The 14,834-nt window shown below is 39.2% G+C and overlaps 1 protein-coding gene across 2 annotated transcripts; it reads right to left on the bottom strand.

Annotated features, from left to right (window-relative positions):
* Positions 1–11: 11 nt before the first annotated feature.
* On the bottom strand, positions 12–13,822 carry LOC110379980 (nose resistant to fluoxetine protein 6). 2 transcript variants are annotated; one of them, XM_064038299.1, is made up of 13 exons: positions 13,669–13,822; positions 11,894–12,030; positions 7,590–7,742; positions 5,550–5,709; positions 4,935–5,052; positions 4,695–4,782; positions 4,204–4,370; positions 3,696–3,881; positions 3,036–3,215; positions 2,479–2,632; positions 1,841–2,024; positions 1,227–1,369; positions 12–741 (listed from the first exon to the last, which is right to left on the bottom strand). In XM_064038299.1, the coding sequence occupies exons 1-13, from the start codon at positions 13,730–13,732 to the stop codon at positions 553–555; spliced, it is 1,923 nt and encodes a 640-aa protein (XP_063894369.1). In that variant the 5' UTR covers positions 13,733–13,822; the 3' UTR covers positions 12–552. The 2 variants fall into 2 exon arrangements, with proteins under 2 accessions (XP_063894369.1, XP_063894370.1); XM_064038300.1 differs by lacking the exons at positions 7,590–7,742; positions 11,894–12,030; positions 13,669–13,822 and adding an exon at positions 7,040–7,521.
* Positions 13,823–14,834: the final 1,012 nt, after the last annotated feature.

The following is a 14,834-nucleotide window of genomic DNA, read 5'->3' as shown; positions in this document are numbered from 1 at the left end:
CTTTATTAAGTCTCTTATACAAAATAAACATTTTTAATATAAAAACATTTAAAATCTAACGATTCCTTTACATCCGTTCTGTTCTAAGTACTTGAATCACTTTATCTTGGAAAACTTCGTGTCCCGGACCTCACATCACAATTTATTTGTGTCTGTTCATTTATCCATTATTCTTATCAGTTCATGTTCATTATTCGTATCAATATCATTACTGTCGTTTATTTGTTTAAGAATATAGGAGTATATATTGAGTAACCACGAATTTATGATTAGAACGTAACAACTTAATCTCATTTGCATTCTTACTCTGCGTCAATCTTTACAAAAACTTTATCATCCTTAACAATAATATTTACAATGGTACAAAGTACAAAGCTAGCTACTAGACAATCTACAGTTATGTCTATGAGTACAAAAACTTTCTTACACTAATATATACAAAAGGCTTTAATTTCTACAAGTATACTAAGCACTTCAGGTACTCGATCAACTTTAGTTGTCATCACCATACATACCTTAATTACATCATCATCAACCACCTTTTCATCATCATCAAGCCTCATTCCTAGTATTACTGGCGAGGTCCACTCGTTTGTCAGTAGGGTCTATGGATGGTCTTCTCTCAGATCCGTCGGGGTCCGTGGCTGCCTTCCATAGCTGGATGAGGGGCAGTTCTACTAACAGGCACAGCGGTACTGATACTACGTAGCTGAGTACTGATGATGTTATTAGGAGGGATATCTGGAAGGAAATGTGTGGCTTTAGAAATAAATATTACAAAATCTGCTTATCTTTTTGGAAGGTTCATAGGAATAATCAAGTAGTATTAATTTGAAAAACTCGTGAACAAACTTTGGTAAATTGTCAAGAGTGAAGATGCACTAGCCGTATTTGGTTTGAAGATAGGTTACAATGTTAAGCTTTTACAATAATTACGAGTACTTAGTATTAATTTAAACCAGTTGGTTAGGCTCTAATCAATTGACAAGGTGTACTTGATTTTGATCTACTAAGGTTGCATTGTAAAGTTTTTACAATCACTAGAAGTAGTCAGAATTAGCCTCAGAACCTACACTTACCAAGTGATACCTACTGTGTTACTCAGAACGTTTTATGTCCTAACTCAGAGATACTGATGTTCAGCTAAAAAAACTATGTTGGTACGTGGTAAATCTGGACGTCGACGTCAGAAACATTGATAAAGGCTAGGCAGATGATAGTCTCACCATGTTGAGCGGTGTGGCGTGTCCGAGCTGCGTGTTGGCGGCGAGCGTGAGGCGCAGTACGATGAAGTGCACCAGGAACACGCAGTATGACAGCCGGCCCAGGATGTGGAAACCACGCCATTCTAGCGCGTCACGGAGTAGGGCTGTAAGAAGAAGATGAACGTTTTGACTTTCAACTTAATTTCTTTTAGAAAGAACGAAAAATTATTATATAGGCCTAAAAAAATGAAAGTAGAACAAGAAAAGACAGAAAAAATAAAATAGTAGCTTAGATAAGACATTGTTATGTATAGGTATTTTGAGTAGACCAATAGGTGAAACAAGTGGAACAGTTACTTTTGAAAAATTGTATTGTGAGCAAAACCTGCGCTATTATCATCAGTAGGTATTTACAATACTAATATGCGAGTATTAATAGGAAGAAGACAAAGAGTGGAGCGAGTCGCGCAGAAACCATTATAGGTGGTGTTCAAAATTAAATGCACTATTAAATCTTGCGACAATTACTGTAGAAGTCAAAAACTTATATTTGCTTTTTTTCTAAAGAAACAAACAGACATTATTGCATTATGGCATCTCCACTCGTCATTTTGTTCTTCCCGAGCAATACTCACAATGACACCTAGAGAAGCAGCCGAGCATGAAGACAGAGAAGAAGACAGCCACTAAAGGCCTGTCCAGCGCCGCGTACACCGCGCTGGCCCACGCGGACGGGGAGCTGTCCGACAGGAACACAGTGCCACAGAGGAGGACACAGCTGCCCAGTAGGAGGGACGAATGGAACAGGATGTTGAACCACTGGAATAGATATGGAGAATTTTGGGTTTTGAATTTCTCAGTATTGTAGAAATCATTTTGAGGAAAAGTTGTAGTATGTTAAAGTTGTATATGGATGATCATCTTGAGAGACAGCAAATTGACGAGTAGGGATTTTTGACTATCATTTTCAATCCAAAATTAAATTAGGCACATTTTTTTATCTAATTATTTAATCGAAGTTCAAGAAACAAACAAATGAAAACAGTATGCTTACGGTAAGTAGAAAAATCTTCGGCACGATCACAATATTTCGGTTTTGTTTTACAAAAATGAATACCGGAAAATAGATTTCCCATCGTAACAGAGACCTAAATCTTACAATATTATCTCTGCATCACCCTAGGGTTGACAGAAGAGAATGCCTATATCATTAAGTCCGTCTTTGTAATACTGTTGCATAAAGATGAAATAAATTGTCAAATGGTCTGCTCACCTTGCTATCCTTAAGCTTGATATCGCCTTTAACATTGTTGTGGTAGAGTATGAAGGCAGTGGCGATGCCGCCCACGTAACCCGGCAGGTTCATCCAGCACGGCAGGTACAGGAGCGTCAGGATCTTGGAGCCAGCGAACATCGTGCGGAGGACTCTGAGAAGTGGACATTGAAGATTATGTTTGGGATTTGGGATCCTGTCACTCATGACAGGATACATAAAAATATCAAAATAAAATCTAAATAATATGATTTAAAATGTAAACTGTCTCTAAAATTATACAAACTTGATCACGGATTGACGAGTCTTGAAATAGAGAATTGAAATAGTTAATAACATCATGAAACGAATTAAAGCTCTTAAAGTCTTTTGTTGGTCGATATATTAGGCACTTGTGGAGGCCAAGAACGACCGTCCATTTAACTACAAATCTAACCTACCGCGTAAAATCGCGATAAAATCTACTCCATCCAAAATAAATCCTAATAAACCATCCTAATCTAAATAACTATACAATTTTGAAAAATATCCTAAGCCCTTATAATCAGCCCACTTACTCAGGAGTCTGCGCGGTGACAATGGGCGTGAGATCGTTGAAGTAGACCACCAGCCCGGCTGTCACTGAGGATCCGACCACCAGTAGCAGCAGCACCGGCACTGTGGCGCGGCGGTACCGCATCAGGACCAGCAGGAGGAAGACGCCGATGATGTGGAGTTGCATGTCTGCTGCTAAGTACCTGTGGTGAACCGAGAAGACTCTAATATAATGAAACGAGCAAAATTTCAAGGAGGTGTTGAGTTATTTTTGATCATCATTCTAGTTTCTACGTGATTAAAGCTAGTCGTCATAATCTATACTAATTATACCAGACATGAGGTTGATCTACTTGTGATAATGAACACTTCTATTTAAAAGCATTGCATTGAAATAATGAACCTTCTTGGTGAATCAGAAGGAATTAGTGTTAGGACGCTTTAAATAATATTGGTTTCTTTCAATATCAAGTGAACAGTTATTTATTTATTTACAGTTAATAATAACGTTATATAACGAATATCAATCACAGTAATTATCATAGAAACAGCAATTGAAAACGTAATATAGTTGTAAACACTCTTGTAAACTTTTTATCGCAGAAAAACAATATTCAAATAGATACAATGGATGGTAGGTGCGTCTCAAAGACCCCATAATCCGTAAAGTAAGGGCAACTCACCAAGTATGTCCCATACAGAACTTGCCAGTAGGCAGATGATTGTGCACATAGAGCGCGTGGTACCACCAGCGCTCCGAGCAGTCCTGCGCCTCGCGCGTCACCAGCCAGCCCCACTGCGGACCCGCGCCCAGCAGGGGGAACCACGCCACGGTGAACCAGAGCGCGAACACTGCTAGGGGTGTCAGTCTGGAAGAAAGATAATTTTGGTGTTATTGCAAAAAAGTTTAATGAATGTCTGACACGTGTTGTAAATCAATTCTGTACGGGGAATTCGTTCTGAAGCTGGTGTTACAGGAGATTTGTAGAATCTTAAACCGAGACTAGGAATTCTGTATACCTTATTCTTCCCCTAAACTGCTTCTGAATCACCAGAGGTTATACTATTGTCAATGAGTTGTGCCAGTTTTATAACAAGAGAAGCAGCTTAATAAGAGGGAGATCAATCAATTGATTCAATGAAGGAGATTATGGAATCAAACTCGATAATCCATCTCAAGCAGGAACTAACCTGATCCACCGATTAAGTATAGACATCAAGCACTTATAGAAGGTGATGGGCTTAGTGGGCGAGGAGATGAGCGTGGCGTAGGCGGTGAGGAAGCCCGACATCGCGAAGAACGCCTGCAGCCACAGCGGCGAGTTCAGCACCGTCTGCCATGTGAAGTTGTCGTACATCTGGAATAGCAAACGATTTAGCAGTAAATACAGTTTCAATTCTGAAAGAGTTGGAGGGATTCCACCGATGCTAGCATTGGACTCGAGCCGGCGCGTCCTACTTTGATTAAATCTCGCCGTTCATTTTTTTAAGAGTTACAAAAAATAATATAATATGAGAAATTGAATTTGTAGAAATATGTGTACTGAAAATGGGAATAATAGTGAGATTGCTGACCGAGCAGAAAACAAGAGAAACATTAATACAAAACTTGCTACTCGCATGCTAAGCTTAGAGAAAAATAACCATAGAAAATGAGATAGTTTTATGCGCAAAGTAATTACCCTCTCAACAAACTGTGGGTTATCGATGTACGAGTAGATGTACATCAGCATCACGTGAGAGAATATCACGCACTGCATCCCTAGGAACCTGAAACATACGTTTTTCAACTTGATTGAATACTGATTATGAGTTTTAGAATTTTCTGAATTGAATGCAGCTTTTACTAAACCCCGGTGGGCGTTATATTATATAGAATTTAAATTAGAACGAAACATAATATAATCCAAAATAGCGCTTACCTGATTCCTTCGATGCAGGCGACGTCTTTCATACGGTCGTCAGTGCGAGGCTTGCTGCGGTCGTACGTGAGGATGTCGAAGTTACGCTTCAGGGAGAATGCCAGCAAATACCTGTTGCCTATATACAGTAAACCTTAAGATTAAATTATTTGTGGTTAGCCAATTTAGTGTGCCTTTTATTGTTCTCCCCTTTTGGGTGGGTTAGCAACGCGAGGAAGTGTCAGACTCTCACTGATATGAAACCCACATGATTCTTTTGGAATCCTTCGTATTCTAGGGCTGTCGTAACTTTTTTTAACAGTACCGCAGCTAATTTTTTGCTGTCCTTGACTTTAATTTCTGCGTTTTTATTATTAGTATGAACGTACCGAGGTATTTAACAAAAACATAATTAATTTCTAAACATTTTCCGTTTGATATCCTTACTGATATCAACGCATCCGAGCTCCTTTAATGGCCGTCTGCGTTCTAAACCCAGGGTTAATGTTTAGCATAAGCTTATAGCACTACCACCTGCGTTCCTGCGTCAATTAATCAAATCATTGCTAAACCACCAGAGGGCCTTCAAGAACTATCTTAAAAGAGGTCAAATAATATGAAATTGTTAATATTTACAGTGAGCCTTAGCGCAGCGGTCGCCGAGCACGTGCACAGCAGTGGCCAGACACGCCAGCGCCGCCAGGATCGTGGCCAGCACGCCCAGCGACCGCGCCGGGCCCAGCCCGCCCGACCCGGCGCCGGCCACGCTGCAGTAACCTACTGATTCCACTACAGCCTGCGGAAAACATAACATGATGATACAGAGAGCAAGTTAGTTGGTAGGTTTACAAGAGATGTGGAAATAGGCTGGTGGAACGAGTACCTATAATATTTTGGGGAAACATGAAACGTAGGATAGATTTTGTGAAAGATGACATAATAGCTGAAAATAATTAAATGGAATAAGGGCAAGAGAATCACACTTTTATGTCCCGGGAAAAAGGTAAGCTACGCGACACGTTAAACATAAACGCGTTTTGGTATAATAAATAATTTTACTACCTTATTATGATGTTCAAATATCGCGTAACCTTTATATGTTGTAAATATAAATACAGATTTAGTTCTGAAATAATAATAATTAACAACAAAAAACATAATTAATTCAACAATTTTGAAAGCAGTTTAGCTTCTTTATCATTCCACTCTCTCAAGTCCTTTCACTTTTGACTTATGTCTAAGATCTAGACTTAATTTAAGGTATTCTAGTTAACATAATTATGTGTGAACCTCACCGTTTGTTATGCAGCTTTCTGATACATAAATCTGTTACCAAATGGAATATAAATTAATTATACAATCTTGATTTATGAGTATTTTGACATGATGATTAAATATTTGAAGGAAGGTTTTGTATATTTAAAAACTGAAAGTCAGGAAGCAATTAAACCCTGAGCCATGATCCTCATTATTATCAAAATCATGCAAAATCTCAATTTAACGATAAACCACTTACATCGACATAGATAAAAAATATGCTGTACCCTAGCCCTGAGGAAGAATATTATGGAAAGACGTCTAGTTGTAGTTGTAGAAAAAAGTCGTGGTGGCCTAGTGGGCAAAGAACCAACCTCTCGAGTATGAGGGCGCGGGTTCGATTCCAGGTCAGGCAAGTACCAATGCAACTTTTCTAAGTTTGTATGTACTTTCTAAGTATATCTTAGACGCCAATGACTGTGTTTCGGATGGCACGTTAAACTGTAGGTCCCGGCTGTCATTGAACATCCTTGGCAGTCGTTACGGGTAGTCAGAAGCCAGTAAGTCTGACACCATTCTAACCAAGGGGTATTGGGTTGCCCGGGTAACTGGGTTGAGGAGGTCAGATAGGGCAGTCGCTCCTTGTAAAGCACTGGTACTCAGCTACATCCGGTTAGACTGGAAGCCGACCCCAACGTAGTTTGGGAAAAAGGCTCGGAGGATGATGACGTCTAGTTGTAGTCATGATTCATATTTACCTAAGCCCTTGACAGGGCCTAGGATAAAGCTAAGTTGTGCATACTGTCCGTCAATCATACTTCAAGTCGTCTGGACGTCTGAACATCGTGTATACTGTCCGTCAGTCATACCTCCAGTCCATACTGCTGGACGCTGCTGTTGACACAGGCTTGCGCCGCGTCCTGCCACCCGGACGTCTGGTTCTGCTGTCCACAGCGAGAGACGCACACTCCTCGGTGGAACATCGTGTATACTGTCCGTCAGTCATACCTCCAGTCCATACTGCTGGACGCTGCTGTTGACACAGGCTTGCGCCGCGTCCTGCCACCCGGACGTCTGGTTCTGCTGTCCACAGCGAGAGACGCACTCCTCGGTGGAACATCGTGTATACTGTCCGTCAGTCATACCTCCAGTCCATACTGCTGGACGCTGCTGTTGACACAGGCTTGCGCCGCGTCCTGCCACCCGGACGTCTGGTTCTGCTGTCCACAGCGAGACGCACACTCCTCGGTGGAACATCGTGTATACTGTCCGTCAGTCATACCTCCAGTCCATACTGCTGGACGCTGCTGTTGACACAGGCTTGCGCCGCGTCCTGCCACCCGGACGTCTGGTTCTGCTGTCCACAGCGAGAGACGCACTCCTCGGTGGAACATCGTGTATACTGTCCGTCAGTCATACCTCCAGTCCATACTGCTGGACGCTGCTGTTGACACAGGCTTGCGCCGCGTCCTGCCACCCGGACGTCTGGTTCTGCTGTCCACAGCGAGAGACGCACACTCCTCGGTGGATGAGTGTCCTGTTGTAGTGCTTCAGTTTCTGCGCTGAGTAGTCCTGAAAGCCAAAGAGAATAGGTTAATTAGGTATACAAAGAACTTCAGTCAAGGGTCAATCAAAGATAATGCTCGAAGTAAAGCTATTTAAATATGTGCTTAGTTATTAAAAAAAAAAATTTGTCTAATTAAACAGAAGAAGCAAAATCATGTGCCTGGGGAACCATACTTAGGCGTATATAAACGGAGCTAACGCTAACGGGTCATTGAATGAATTTGATTTGGGTAAAATTAAGGGGATCTAGTGGGGTAATTATAATATAGTCCACATACTTAGTATAGTCAATGTAGGCAAACACTAAATAATCTGTAGTCTATGCAACAATTTGGATAAAGTTGAATCAGTTTTGAGCACCTGTTGTCAGACTGGCTCTATGTCTTATTTATAATATTACGACAATACATTCCAATTATTTTCCTCTTACGTTACAAACCCATGATCAGCAATCCATTACTTCACTGACCCACGGTTCAAAGTAACAAACTTAACAGAATTATTCACGGCTCAACCACATGTTAACAAACGCATCAACGCAGCATCGAACCCGCGACCTTGAGTGTCGACACTTTACACTGGTGAACCCAAACAAGCTTTACTTTCATTAGCGAAAAGGACATGCTTACGAAATATAGAATATGCTTGGTCATTATTTTGTTATAATAACTGCATATTTTTTGGGTTATTTACTTAGAGTAAAAAGCTATAAAATTATATGCTTCGTTGGTTCAGTTCTTGCTATCAAAATCACTGCGTGAAAATCTTAACAACTATTTGATGTGTGAAGATGTGAGAAGATATTAAATTTTAATAATTATTATTATTTATTTATACAAAGAAGTAAACAATAACACCAACTTCATGCTAATTCATAAGCTTAAAGTTCTTTCTATTAATGCATTTAAAGGTGGTTGACCTCACAATTAGAAGATGCACAGTTCGATACAACTTTATTTTGTGCTTCTAATTTCCCTTTCAAACATAAGACTTGCCGGCCGTGTCATCTATTCTAATGCCCTTTAGCTAGCTATGTTAAGAACCTTCTCCTTTTTTTAAGAAGTTGGTTAAAAACACCGCAAAATCGACATCATTTTCATCGAATTCACGAACTGTATACCACTTTTGTTATTGTAAATGAATCATTGCTCATAGGAACAATTCTAAAAGTCTGGTTCCCATCTAATAAAGCGGTGAGAACTGATCTAAATGGCAAATATCTTGTGATAGAACTGGTTTAGTTGCCAAACTGGTGAATGAAATAGTAAACCCGCTGTGTACACAATCTCGACCTTTGCAACGCATTTACATTTGTCGAAACAAACACAAACTGCGAAATGTGATTTCGTCAATTAAAATTCCACCATAATATTTTGATATCTTATTGCTTGCGAGTTTATCGTAAGCTTGATTGAAATAGTAGTCAATCTTTAAAAATAAATATGCTAAGCTTCGTCTTGAGCAAACATGGTGATTAACGCTCAAATCTTTATCCGTAAAAAGGCTGTTGACTGTGCGCTCGGAAGATTCTGAATTTAGGTAAAGCAAGGAAATAGCACAAATGAACTTCATTCTGATAGTACAGATCAGTGAATTCTTTTGGTTGTGTGGTACGCTAAAAGGCTTTAGCAATTTAAAACTCATACGGCAAAATCAGAACCGTGGAAGAATGCCAAAAAAAACAATAATTATATTTTTTCATTCGGGAACGTTGAGTTGAGCATTCCAACAGGACACGGTAAAACTAGAAGTCAACCAATCCATTTATTTTTTGTACATAAAATACAATAACTTTCAAGGATCTAAGTGTATAAGAACAACGTTTGTAGACACTATATAAAAAAGAAACTACCGAAAAGTGACAAAAGAGAAAACTGTGAACGTTTCGCGGGTTCGGTGGCCGATAATGTCTACTTAAAGTAGGTAACCCAGGAGTGCTGTCACCCATACTAACGAAGCGCTACTTACATAGCCAAGAACCACAATAGGTTATATCACTTTATACTATAGAATATTTTACAACTTAGACAATTTAAACAACTGGAGAAGACATTTCCGAGCCTTTCAATCTGCCAAAGCTACGAGACCACCTAACTTTATCATCAGCCTTTTATTCGTCCCACTAGTGGGCACAGGCTTGTTCTCACACATCACACAGCGGATCTTAGCTTGTTCAATGCTTGTTGCTGATTCCAGATCTTATAGTCCAGGTTCATAGAAATGTTTTCCTTCACCTTTTAATCAGTTGTTGTTGTCCAAGATATGTATACTTAGATTAAACCTTGGAATAAAATCCTAACACTCATACTTGAGATGTTTATTAAGCTCACTAGGCTACCACGACTTCATCAAGTTTAGCTATGCTAGTTTTCTTTTTTCGTGTGCTATCACTATTAATCGCATTATTTCAGTCCCTGGTAACATTTTCACACAGGTATGTGCTGATGACCCTTCCTGTTGGTTACACGCTCTAAGTGTTACATCAATTGTATAATTCTTGCAAGCCTCGCACATCGACGTGCAGGGAATACATCATTAGATAAGTTTGTCGCAATCTGAGGAAACTCCACTGACATGCATTCTGCAGTCGATACATGATACCTACATATTGTATTGTAGGCCTGTATTAGACTTGTTAAGAGGCAAGAGATGAGATGCGGTATGGAATATTGCATTTTTCGTTCTATTTATGTGTTGTGTTTTATATCCGTCAACATTTATACGTGTCTTCCTATTTACTAGACTAGAATTCTTCGAGTTATTTTATTTAGTTTTAACAAGTTCACGAAATTCTTGACATGATCCACCTTTTTCGTTCTTTTAAACGCCTGGACCCCAAATAATCCTTGCTTACACAGTTTCAAGTAGTTTCTACAATGCGAAACATTTTCAAAGACATTAAGGATATTAAAACTGATATGAAAATGTAATATGTAAAGTAAATGTAACCCTCAAACAAGCCTTCAATTATATTACTTATTAAATATTTACTGAACAATGATACAAGTTATAAACTTAATAATATAGGTAATAGAACAGTAAACAGTCTAGGCCAAGGTGTTCAATCATAACTAAAGTTATGAAATTAAATATTAAAATTATTAAGAACTAAAGTTTTTACGTCCGATGAATTGAACATTCTACTTTGAAGTGTGGGTTTACATAGTTTTCTTATATTTAAACAAGCCGGATGGTGACAAAAAGTATCCTACGTCCTTCTCCCGGGTCTGTGCTACCTCCCCTATAATTTTCAGTTTAATTGGTCTACCTGATTAAGCGTGATGGCGTGACCAAGGGATATAGGATTTCAGATTCATTTACATATAAATAGATTTTCACGGCATTTTCATCATCATCATCCTCCGAGCCTTTTTCCCAACTACGTTGAAGTCGGCTTCCAGAATCCAGTCTAACCAGTGCTTTACAAGGACATTTTCAGAAAATATAAGATTGTAATTAATTTCGAAGCTACATACATGTACTTAATGTATGTAGATTCGAAATTGACATGTACCTAATGTAATATGCTGTGATGTTAACTATTAATTGTGCATTTTATTTAATTTTATTGTGAACAAAAGTTACCATATATTGTTTTGTAAGTAAGCTTAAGAGTGGATTCCTAAAGTAGTTTGCCTTGAGGTATTGTTTACAAAACACACGCATTCTAGTCGTAGGCACAGATTTAGGTTAACGAGCTTATTCATTCAACATTTATTATAATTTATTTTATTTACTTACGTAGCAATTTTTGTGTAATTTCCATAATAAAATGGCTCATTTCATTGCGTACCAGGTCTGCAAACTTAGGTACCATCGTTAAAACTTTCAGATATCTTATAAAGACTTAATTAACGATAGCGGGTTATTAAACATTCAGCATTAAAATCAAAGGCGCGTAAGGAGCTTTTATTCCACCTATAAAACAATAGTTAACAATACATAGAAGAGATAAATGCGGCCCTAGCCATTGCCTAATTTCGATAAATTCGAATACAATTCCAGACTAGGCACGTGGTGCACCCCATAGTAGATGCCCACCCCCGGAAGCCAGAACTATCAGTAAGCACTGACTGACATAGAAATCCACTAATGAATGCTCAGAATGGTTTTTTATTTCTCTTTCCACTTCAACTCCAAGGGTCGTAGATACATACCTGCAGCAGCATCATGGCAGGCGAGGGTCGTGGGGAGTAGAGCGCGGCGTCCACGATGCAGTAAACATCACCATCGCGCTGACACTGCGACCACTCGTCCAGCCCGTATAGGGGCGGCAGCGTCGCGAACACCGTGTCTGGAAGCAGATAGATTCATATAATGAGTAAAATCTTCATGGTTCCATAAAACTTCGAGACGTAGGCATAGCTACATAGGTGCTATTTTAGGGAAGCTAAAATTAGGCAGGCATGATGATGATGTAAAGATGTCCTCCTATCCGATTCCCGGCACGGCGACTGTTCTCATACACCTAATTAAGTAGATCAGTCAGCTGCTCAGGACATATGATAGTGCACAAGCATTTGCGCAGACACTGGTGCATTCCTATATTCCTTCACTCGCATAGACCAATGGGACAGTCAGATGCATGATAATGACATGATAAACTTAGTATCTTAGTAGGTGCTTGTTAGTGATCCTAAGTTGTCTGTTACTTTTTCAGTTTCTACCCGTGAGAATCTATAATTGGCTTACTATATCATATAGAATTGTTATCCCTTTGTTACAGCTGTTGATTCTCCTTCTAGTAAATAAATAAATAAATATAGTTGCTGAAAAGTCTACTTCATCACGAGCTAGACTTAACTAGTATATTTGATCTATCTGTAGGTTGTAATCCAGTAAAAAACAGCGGGAGGCACCTGGTCTGGTTATTACAGATCAAGCGAAAAAAGATGACCAAATAAACCGCGTTTTTTAAAGGAATGGGAGATAATCATAAAATCAATGATCCAAAGGCAATCATAAGATCAATAATAATCAGTAGGCCTATTGATTGGGCAATATTAATATGCAAGTCACTCGTGGTAATCCTAACTTGGAACAATTACTTGTAGACCTATGGTTATAATGGCAACCATTGACCACCTTGACCGCTAAAGCACAATTTGATGGTCACTTTTGGTTGGTACTTATTTACCTGTGATTCGAAGGGGCTTGAGAAGACAAGCATCTTAGTCTCATAACAAATTACTAAATACTTACTAGTTATTTCTTAATATGTTAATCATTTCGTAAGTTCGAGTTACCTTAAAAAAAATATGGCGCATAAATAAGCGACTACCGCATTTCGCGCACTTTTTCTTTGCTGTTTCGTTACAGATTTTTTTTGCCCGTAGGGCAGGCCAAAGTTTTTCGACCATGCACCCTAATTGGTGACAGCAATAAATATATATTTTTTTTTATTTGCCCATAGGAAGGCTAAAATCTTTCGACCGAAACGCCTAGTCTTTCGTAGTTTTTATTACATTCGTAAGTACTTTTTTTTTTAAATTTTGTCCTAGATTTGCAGTAAATGCATAAACAAAAGTATGTAAATGTAAATGATTAATATGTTTTGTTTATAAATTATTACGATAAAAAATAATATTAAGAGCGCGATTAGTAGATTTAAAAAAAATTACATAAGAGGGATACTCAAGAACTGATGCCATTTTAACTGTTTCAGGGATGGTTTCAGGCTAGATATCCAAACTATGTCCGTAAGTGTAAGTAGGTATATCATACCTATGTCCATACGAAGTTTTTCTATGATTCATGCTATTTAGATTTCCCAGTGCTGGACCCTCTCCATTTCTTTTACTATTGTCTTGCATTTTCCGCAAAATAATAAATGAAGAAGGTACTTTAAAAAAATATATCTTTACACCCCCGTTTTATTTTCCCAAAATACTTACAGAACTACTCAAACATATTTTAAGCAGTTTAAACTCACCATTGATATCAACGACACTGGCGATCGCCGTGCTCACGCAAGCTAGGAACCACACACACCACATGCTACACTTCGCTAAGACACGAGCGTCGCGTGCGCAGCCTCCGCACGACTCACGCCTGCGCGCGCGCCGCCCTTCCACGCGTTACGACAGATCATCTCGGTTACAATGTGTTAGTAGAAAGGTATGTGCAGAAAGACAAGTTTGTTGTTTGGGTGTCGGCTAAAATGCTCTGGGCCTACCTAAAATATACCTACAAGAATGTGTTATATTTTAGGCAATCAGTTTAAAGGCCTAGTCGCGTATGTAATAAGCATATGAAATGTTGCTGCCGGTGGGTAGACGCATAATCCTTTAAGCAAGCAGGCAAGCACTGCACCCTCGTCCGTCAATTTGTCGACGATAGGCCCGTGTCAGTGGCGTGTGTTGTTCCACGCGTTCCTCAATGAGCAGTCAATCAGCGGGGGTCGAAACCTGCAGGGGCTGCGGGATAGTTCGAAAGAGTTACCGCCCTGGTACAAAGGTCTCGTAGGGTATGTTTTGCCAGTACCAGTCTGAAGTAGAGTAACAAAGAAAAATTATATATACTTATCAAAACAAGCAAGCCTCAGTCTGAATTGTTTGATGTACGAAGCTGACCTACTGTGCCAATCTGTCGTGTGACCACACGGAGGATTTTCAAACTTAACTGGTCAAGAGTGAGTTGCTAAACAGATGTCTTAACGTTACTGGTTATAGAATGTGCAATAACATGTCATTGATTTTGGAATATTTTGGGATATTGCATCTGTGTTTGATCATTTTGCCACCTTGATGAAGAAATGCAGGATTAAGGCTAGTCTGCATACCACAACCGTACTACGCTAAAGGTAACAGTGCGATCAGCAGAGTTTTTGTTTAAAATAAAATCGTAATGTACTGACAAAACGCCACAAATATGCTTACTGTTACAACCTTATTATCGTCCCACTGCTGGGCACAGGTCTCCTCTCACACGGAGAAGGATGCTGCTCAGTGCGGGTTGGTGATTTCAGACTTTATAGTCCAGGTTTCCTTAAGATGTTTTCCTTCACCTTTTTATTAGCCATTGGCGTCCAAGATATACTTAGAAAGTACATACAAACTTTAAAAAGTTGCATTGGTTGCAACTTGAGACGTTGGTTCT

The sequence above is a fragment of the Helicoverpa armigera genome, chromosome 15, assembly GCF_030705265.1.
Source record: "Helicoverpa armigera isolate CAAS_96S chromosome 15, ASM3070526v1, whole genome shotgun sequence".
Taxonomy (NCBI): Eukaryota; Metazoa; Arthropoda; class Insecta; order Lepidoptera; family Noctuidae; genus Helicoverpa; species Helicoverpa armigera.
The sequence above is the reverse complement of the archived record's forward strand: the minus strand, read 5'-3'. Positions and strand labels throughout refer to the sequence as shown.